At 30.8% G+C, this 9,558-nt stretch overlaps 1 protein-coding gene across 1 annotated transcript; it reads right to left on the bottom strand.

Annotated features, from left to right (window-relative positions):
• Positions 1-326: 326 nt before the first annotated feature.
• On the bottom strand, positions 327-7,548 carry LOC137808502 (probable methionine--tRNA ligase). Its single transcript, XM_068609681.1, has 17 exons — positions 7,233-7,548; positions 6,932-7,076; positions 6,507-6,660; positions 6,213-6,368; positions 5,676-5,906; positions 5,442-5,585; positions 5,184-5,274; positions 4,823-4,929; positions 4,598-4,712; positions 4,258-4,385; positions 4,072-4,137; positions 3,828-3,956; positions 3,590-3,733; positions 3,379-3,499; positions 1,588-1,820; positions 1,401-1,502; positions 327-794 (listed from the first exon to the last, which is right to left on the bottom strand). The coding sequence occupies exons 1-17, from the start codon at positions 7,345-7,347 to the stop codon at positions 564-566; spliced, it is 2,412 nt and encodes an 803-aa protein (XP_068465782.1). The 5' UTR covers positions 7,348-7,548; the 3' UTR covers positions 327-563.
• Positions 7,549-9,558: the final 2,010 nt, after the last annotated feature.

Genomic DNA, 9,558 nt, shown 5'->3' with positions numbered 1-9,558 from the left:
TTTCAGGACCCGAGAGATGCAGATAGTCATGGGCCCACTGGTCTTTTTATTTTCGTGAAGACATTCAAAAAACCATAATCACATTCAAATTGAACCCGTGAGCATGTCAGGGTTTGCCTCAAAAATTGTCACACTTGAAAAGAATCTCTATGTTGTTTATTTCTGTCAGAAACTCTTTTAAGAAATTGATGAAAACAAATATTTATTTCTTGAAAATTACAATCTCAGTATTCTTGGAAAATATTACAAATTCTGGTATAATTATCAGTTTCCTAAATGTAAACTCAAAAGAAAAACAAATACTAAGAAGAGGAAGAAAAAAGTAATTAGGAAGCAAAATTACATAAAAAAATGTTATATTTTGACTCCAACACATAAAAAAAAAAAGCAAGTGAAGATGAAGAAAGTAAGTCAATTACACAAAAAGCAATCCTACATCTACTGCTAACGAGAAAGACAACAAAACTGGCAATAGAATGGTAAGTCAGAAGAATTGTTTTTCTACTCTTTTCAATTCCTTTTTTCTTTTTGTCTTTTTTTGAACTCCAAATACTTATCTTTGTCTACTTTATGGTTCCACAGCTAATGGATGAAACCTTGCAAACACCAGCTGAGGTGGTGAGTGGAACATCTTTGTAGCATGCTACCAGATCCTCGTTAGTATGAAGATCAACTTGCAAAGTCTCCCAAACTTTCTTCTTTGGGTTCAAGAGTTCATCAGGATTACCTTCATTTCCTGGGAATGTAATTCTTTCTCCAACAGTAGCAGAACTGGGAGGCTCAACCAACTCAACCTGGAGGGAGCACAGCAATCAGATATTAGTCCTCTAACACCTCAGTGGAGAAACAATTGAAAGGAACACAAATAACACCAAAATAAAAGGAGGCGGGAGAGGATTGCTCAACAAAAATCAAATTTATCGGCAGACTACACACACACACCGACTCACACACAAGTAAACAACTGGCCAATGTAGCAATAAACATGCACTCAATCTATACATCTCATAATCCGCAATCAGAAGATAGGGGAAATCTGGACAAATCAGACAAGTGTCCAGTTTAGACAACCAGATTAAGAGCAATCCTAAGTCCAGGCTCTACTAATCCTTCAAGGACCAAATTTATCTTTGAAACCATTTGAAAGAACTAAGATACCCAAGTTCAAGGATTGATGGTTAATGTATCTGAGATGAAAATGGTATAATACTAATTATGAAGAAAAATATATAACAATCTTGGATATCTTATAATCACAAACACTCAACACACGTGATCACACTAATTCTTATAACCATAAGATTAGCTTTACTAGTAACACTACAATAACATGGCAATTTAGAGTGCTGTCAAGATAGAGCAACAACCCCAGATAAGATATTGTATTTTTTTTTCCTTACCTTGGAATGATCATCATTTGAAGCAGCAAGAACCATTGCTTGGGATTTAATGCCTCTCATGGATGCTGGCTTTAGGTTACAAAGAACACAGACCTTTCGGTTCTGAAGAAAGTCAATAGTATTAATTAACCATCAGTTAAAGAAGTACCTTCACAACTTGTTAAATTAATTCTGGTTAGGCAAAAACCTGCATTTCATCAAGTGGTATGTATTTGACAAGCCCACTGACAACAGTTCTAGTCTGTTCTTCACCAACATCGATCTCTTCAACATATAGTGCATCTGCATCAGGATGTTTTTGAGCTTTTGTTATCAAGCCAACCCGGATATCAAGCCTAGTGATGGTAATATCTGGTTCAGGGGCTGCTTTGTTTTTTGCTTCATTTGATGATTTTGCTGGTTTTTTCTTTCCATTGCCATCTGTAGTAAACAATAGCCCTACCATGTATAAGTAATCTTAAACAGTTCTGTTATATATTGAAGAAAAATAATGCACTGCAAAAATTGAAGACTTACTAAAGCTTAAAAAATGGTTCAAGCAAGCCTGGTTAATGGTTAATTTGTAATAATCAAGACTGAAGATGTTAAGCTTACTACTAACATACAGATAATAAAGTAACCAATAAACACATGTGGCTAAAACTACTCCTTAAATAACTCAACTTTGAAGGGGCTACAACAATGGGATTGATATGTGATAACTAGGTTGTCTTACATATCATCTCAAACCTAATATTTCAAGAGAGAACCAAGCATATTGAGGTTGATTAGAGTTGGGAGATATTACCACAAGCATCATCCAAATCTATAAGGGGGCAAAGAATTGGTTACATATGCTTGTGCAACTTGAGGAGAGTGTTGAAAATCAGAGTAATATATTTTGTTGATAAGTAGGGATATGTAATCTTTATTTTAGAGGGAAAAAAATTCCTTTATTCATGCATATTAATAAATGTAACGAGTATATACAGACTCAGCCATTATGTATTTAAATACCCAATATTTAGTCCAATGTCTTTGCATTCTCTATTTTTGACAAGATCCTTGATTAAAATTAAACTCTTGTTACGATAATTTTGTAATTTTATTCTAACTTATTTTCTTAATCATAAGATTATTGTGAACGAGACATCAATAACTTGCATACATCTAAATATGATGAACATTTAGCTATGAACCATTGAACTAACTCAATCAATAACGAGACACTAAACTCAAACCAATTCAACAAGTAAACAATCTTTATTACTTTATTAAGTAAACTATTTTAGTGTAAGAAAATATTATATTTGATAAGTAAAATGGAGTTTTTATTCTAATCAAATAAACAATTTTAGTGGAATATTATTACGTTTTTTTCTTCTAACAAAATATAAAAATGAAAATAAACTGAATGACAAAAATGTGAGCCAACATTGGACTATTCAAATTTGTTTTCATGCTCCAAAAGGCCATTCTTGGCAAAAATACAAGTTAAACTAATTCATTACAAATACTTTTAGAAAAATATAAAGTGTAGACATGCAGATACAATATAGATATGATTAAATACTTTTAGAAAAATATAAAGTGTAGAGATGCAGATACAATATAGATATCATTAAATACTTTTAGAAAAATATAAAGTGTAGAGATGCGTATACAATATAGGTATGATTAAATCACTTTTATAAAGTGGTTTAATGCTTTCTACTTGAATTTTTTTTTTTCATTTGCATGCATCCACATAAAATAATTTGATGTTTCATGAACTGACATTGTGTAAACTAATAATTTTTCTTAGTTTAATGTGTAGAATATTTTGAGCACAGAATATATCTTTTATTCAACTAACGTGTCATAAACACTGACTTTGAATTATCACTTTGCAGAGAAGCTGTCTACCGAAGTTATTATATGATAATATCACATCTTCTGACTTTGTTTTCCTTCTTAACCTCAAAACACTTATTGAAAATGGAAGAGCAGGATAAAAAACCTGAAACTTTTGTTTTCTTCAGTTGCTCAGCAACCTTGTCAGCTTCAACCTCGGCTCGCACAATCCTATCAGCCTGACTTCCGGCAAACTTCTTCCTGTAGAAGTCCACTTCTTCATCTTTCTGGTCAACAATTTTGGAAACATCAATAACAATAAAGTGAAAGCACACCTAGAATTGCTTCACTAATTTTTCTGAAAGAAGACAACTTACCAGCTCCTTGAACAATGGCTTGGGTGTTCCAAGTTTATGACCAGAACTTACGATATCCCAAAGTCTTTTTACCCTATCAACATCTCCTTTATCGTCACAAAGTGAGACATGTATCTCCGCAGGCAAATTTAGTTGCTTAAATACCTTAATGCCAGACAACAGACAAGAACTGAGAATGTCATGAAATACTTAACATAACTAGAATGTACTGTCAAGTGCAATATATGAGTTAACTTACTTCGAGGGTGAAAGATGGGATAAAAGGTTCTAGTAAACATGCCAGAAGGTATACAACCCCAACTGCAGTTTTCATGACAAGGGCGCAGAGAGATTTGTTTTCCTTATAAAGGCGCCAGAATTGAGCTTCCTGTAAATTTAATTGCACAAAAAATTCAGAAAATAGGCAGCCATATGACATGAATATAATACAATATATGATATGAATTGTATTCTCAGGTGCAACACAACAGCTCCAAAGTTACCTGGAGATATGCATTTCCCTCGCTAGATATGCTCATTGCAGTTTTCAATCCTTGCTTTAGTTTAACCTAAAAAGATTGCAGAAAGAAATACCATCAAACTGTGATAATATTTAGGTTAAAACAAAAGACAGTTTACAATAGTAATTTCAATTTACTATATCATGTCTCAAGAGGAGGATAGACTACCTTCTCCATTGCTTCTATGTATTGGTCTATATATGCAGCAACTTTATCAGCTAATTTTTTGGTCAGATTATGGGAGTCAGCACTTACATCATCAGGAATGGAGGGGATAATGGAATCATATCCTTGACCTTTACAAGACAAAGTCATGTATGATTTAAACAAGAATAAGCAGTAAATGATTTTTTTTTAATAAACAGCAGGAATAATGAAGAAGTAATGGGCATGGATCTTAAGACTTCCCAAAAACTGTGAAAAAAACAACTATTTATCAATAGCTCCACTAAGGATTTGTAGCAGCCAGTAGACACTTGAAGAGAAATGATGAAAGAGTTCAACCAACCTTCAGGTTTGGCAATAAAACTCAAAACTCGGTTGATGAAGTTGCCCAAATTATTCAGTAATTCACTATTTAATTTAGCTTGCAAATCAGGCCATGTAAATAATGTATCTGATACCTACATCCCATAAGCACATTCGAATAAGAGTAGAATATCCATTAATGTTTAACAAGAAACCAGATAGGTAGGCCAAACAGAATTCATGAAGTTTGTTTGAATAGAATTACCTCGGGCCTATTTGTGAGCAAGTAATATCTCCATACTTCAACCGGAATCTCTGTATCTTTCACATCATTACCAAATACTCCAATACCTTTGCTCTTGGAAAACTTCCCTAAAAATAATTTTTCAAAAAATTTAGTTACTTCATAGTGTCTAACTAGTAACCTTATAAGTTTTTAAGTGATTGTGAAGAAGTGAAACAAGGATGCTTTTAAAATTTCAGGTTCAAAAGTTGATTTTATCGTGTGTAAAATTTTGCTTATTGTACTTCTCTTTGATTCATTTTATTCTTCTATCATCTATAACTGTTCTTTTTAGATATTTATAATAACAACTGACAAACCATTGAAAAAACAGATAACTAACCTGATTCATAATTTAAGTATTCAGTAACACTGATAGTCTTCATTAAAGTCCAATTCTCACCAGTTCCAAGAAGAGTAGATGGAAACATCACCTGAAGAATAAATTCCCTCAGGTTAGAATGAACTTTTAACTCAGCTGGAGAATTACACATCAGTGAGGGAAAATGATAAAAAACAAGATGCTGGATACATTGTCCCAAGTAAACACAAACACATAATGGCATACAAATGCTCAAATTGTATAAAGACAACAACTTACAGTGTGGAATGGCACATTGTCCTTGCCCATAAACTGATACAGCTCCACATTCTCTGGGTTTTTCCACCATTTCTCCCATTCATGTGTGTAACACGAAGTGATTGACACATATCCAATTGGTGCATCAAACCACACATAGAAAACCTTCCAATATCACAAAATTGAGAACACAAACTACAAAATTAGTAAATGAAAAACAACTAAAAGTTTTGGAAAAATCAATAGAAAACTGACCTTGTCTTTGTATTTTTCATGTGGAACGGGAACCCCCCACTTTAGATCCCTCGTAATACAACGAGGCTTTAGTCCTTCTCTAAGCCATGAATTTGTCGTTTGGATGGCATTCTGACTCCATCCACCAACCACAGACATCTCAGTGATGTATTTTTCCAATCTGTCCTTCAATAAAGGGAGTTCCAGAAACAAATGGTCTGTATCCCGAATACGAGGCGTTTTCTTACAAACCTGTTATGGATGTCAAAAAACTCATTGAGAAACCAAATCCCAACCATATACTAGTACGTTAAAAGTAAAAGAACATGAGTACTAAAGCCCCACTAAGAGAAAAGGTATAAAAAAGAACCAAAGAAGAAAACTCACAAAGGGAAAACAAAACTAAAGGAACAGAACGAACGAAAGTACCAAACCGAAAGCTACTAAAAAATCCAATTAAGAAATTCATTCAATTCCGTACGATTGTCCATCACTAAACCACAACTAATGCTTTGTGAAATAGGAACAAAACCATTAATTAATAAACCAGTGAAATACCTTGCATCTGGGATTTTTCAATTCTGTTGGATTCAGAAGTTTTCCACACTTCTCACATTGGTCTCCTCGAGCAGAATCATACTCACACCCAGGAGTCGGGCAGGTTCCCTCCACAAGCCTATCAGCTAAGAACTTTTCACACGTGTCACAGTAAAGCTGAAACACAATAAGCGTTTAACAATCACATCCTTGAAAATATTTGAAATCAGAAAACTACCTTTACAATTTCAAACAAATAGGAGACAACAACAACGCCAACAGAAAAAAAAAATAGATACAGTTCGGCCAAACAACCTGCTGCATTGTGTTTTCGGAGAGCCACTTGTTGTCAAATATTTTTTTAAAAATTTCTTGACAAACTTCAGTTTGCTGAGGACATGATGTCCTCCCAAATTCGTCAAAACTTATGTTGAACCAATTATACACCTCCTTATGTATAGCATAGTATCTACAAACACACAGAGAGAGTCAGAGTGTTATTGAAATTTCGCTGAAGCAATTAAGACAAGTCCACAACAATATACTTGCAATTGCAAATCTAGGCCAACACAACATGAAATATTCACTTGAAAAATCCTTTGAATATAAGCCAAGCTAAGCCATTAAATTAAACCTAACCACATACCGAATGAACAGAATAATCACATGAAAATAATATAATAGCGAGTATACAAACATACATAATTAATTTTTAAAAAATAATAAAGAGAAGCCCATACTTGTCACAAATCTCCTTGGGAGAGCATTTTTCTTCCATGGCTTTAGTCTCTGTCGCGGTTCCATATTCATCAGTACCGCAGATGTAGATAGTGTTGTAACCGCGAATCCGACAGTAGCGAGCGAACACATCGGCACTCAGAACGCCTAGTCAAATCCAAACCACGTCGTTAATCTCTCGGCGACAAGAAAGCAAGATAAATACAAGATTCAATCGTGGATTTCAATCGATCAAAACAAAATTGAAAGAAAAGCAATGAAACGACGAATAATGAGAGTAGAGAAGAGATTAACGGAACGCACATCCGATGATGTTTCCGAGGTGAGGAACGTTGTTGACATAAGGCAGGGCACTGGTGATTAGGATGTTGCGTTTTCCTTCGACGGGAAGCTTCGGCGGTTTTCCGTTTTGAGCCATTTGATTCGGCGGAGAGCTAAGCAGTTCCGGCAGCGGCGAGAGCGACGGAGAAGACGATGAAACGACGCCGGCGGCTCTTGAATAATGTGTGTGAGTGGTGACTAGGTATAGTTATTGGAAAAAGCACGAAGCGCCTCTTAATGTGTATATTCAGCTTCAATCGACTTGCTCAACCGTGCATAGCAAGGTTATGCTGAGATCATTTTTTTTTTATATAAGTTAAATTAAAAAAAATAGTTAAAATCACTTAATTTATTACTGAATAAACTTTTCATATTACCTATAAATATAAACTATGACAAAAATTATTTATTGTAATAAATATATTTATAGAAATGTCACAGCTAATTGTAATGCAATATATAAATATATATATATAAAAACCAATATTTTAGTTTTATTATAATTTTGATATAATTTGAAAATTCTTTTAAAAGATAAGGTACTAAATGTTGAAAATTCGTTACTTATTTATTTTTGTAGGTTTCAGGTTAATTAATTTCTTTAAATGTATCGTTGATTTTGAATTAAAAATAGAATATCTGTTTATCTATGAAATAATTTAATATGATTTTTTTAAAATAATCATATTAGAATCAAATATATAAAAATTTGTGAAAATAATCAAATGTTAATTAAATTTTTATTTTTAAGACAACTCGTTAAAGCATTATAGTTTGGCATAAAATTTAAAATTTCAAGTTATAAAATAATAGAGACTTTTAAAAATTCTAAAATATTCAAAAATATGAATAAAAATTATTAAGATAGTTTATTCAACTAAAATAAAATCTCAAAAGTAATATAATAGAATGAGATGTGTGTAAAGTAAAATAAAACTCAATAATATAAATATTGCATTCTATATTATTTAAGTCATTTTCTTTGCAGAGGTGATGTATTTATTCTAACATAATATTATGCCTATTTTCCACTCAACTTTTTGAAAATTTAGCTTACAGAGTAGGTTTGATGTCAACACATACTTTTAAATTTATATATCAAATCACTATCTTAAATCAATGCTTATTTTCTGTTAATTGTTAATGATAATGGTTGAAAAGTTTATGTGTTTGGAAGGATTAGGAAGTAAAAATTGTGAGAATTTGAGAGAAAAATTGTGAAATATGTTTTGATTGATGTAAGTTTAATAGATTTGTAAAAGATTTATTAAATTTTTTTAGTTATATGATAGTTAAATTTTTTATTTTTATTTTTTAAAAAATGTAAGTTTACAAAATTTATTTGTTTTTAAGAATTTTTGAATAATGAAATATAAGATATTTTTATATAGAGTAAATTAATTAAAATTTTACAAAATATTAGAAATATAAGTTATTATCATTGTCAAAAAACTTCATAAACATAAATTTTTATTTAATTGTATTATTTAAAATTATAAAAAACAATTGATTTTTTTAAATGAAGTAAAATATTTATTAAAAATATAACCTTAATATTTTAAGAAATATAAATTATTAATATTATCATTATATAAAAATTATTAAATAAAAAAATATATTTAAATATTCATTATTACAAAATTTAACTAAAAGTAATTTTTATTTCAAATTTAAATTATAATAATATTTTAATTTTTATAATAAACATTATTATTGTATAAATTTATGTTTTTATTATAAATAATTATATATTCATTATTATTATTATATGTTACTACTTTTCTATTAATAATTTTATTAAATATTATTATTTAATATTATTTTATTATATTAACAATTATATATAATCGATTACAATATTTATATATATAATAACAAATGAATTAATATATTTTAAATTAATTTCAAATTTAAATTATAAATTGACATTTTGTAAAGACATGTAAATATAGAAAACAAACAAATGTTAACAAAAAATAACAAAAATAAAATACATTTACATTAAAATAAAAAAAATGGCATTGCTCTTATGCTCAGTTTCTTTTCTTCACCTCACAATTGGGTTGATACGAATACACTTCCTTTTCCAAGTCAATGTCATTCTATCATTTGAAAATTCAACATTTTAACGAGCCTCCCCTATAAGAAAAGAGGGAAATCACATCCATTATAACTTACAAGATTTTGTTTCACAGAATATTAAAAAATCAGACTCAGCCTGAATCATGTGACAACCTACAAAACAAGAATATTACTTTAAATATGTTCAAACCATGGTAGCTGAAGATACAACTAGTATATCGAAGAA

This window comes from Phaseolus vulgaris, chromosome 11 (assembly GCF_000499845.2).
Source record: "Phaseolus vulgaris cultivar G19833 chromosome 11, P. vulgaris v2.0, whole genome shotgun sequence".
In the NCBI taxonomy this organism is placed as follows: domain Eukaryota; kingdom Viridiplantae; phylum Streptophyta; class Magnoliopsida; order Fabales; family Fabaceae; genus Phaseolus; species Phaseolus vulgaris.
This window is presented reverse-complemented; position numbering and strand designations above follow the sequence as displayed.

Bases quoted from the DNA above. Each gene is read 5' to 3' on its own strand.
- LOC137808502 (XM_068609681.1), bottom strand. From the start codon at position 7,347: ATGGCTCAAAACGGAAAACCGCCGAAGCTTCCCGTCGAAGGAAAACGC. The intron at 4,713-4,822 runs GTAATTCTATTC...TATGGGATGTAG, and splicing joins TGCTCACAAATAGGCCCGAG to GTATCAGATACATTATTTAC. The intron at 4,386-4,597 runs GTTGGTTGAACT...TGTCTTGTAAAG, and splicing joins TTTTATTGCCAAACCTGAAG to GTCAAGGATATGATTCCATT.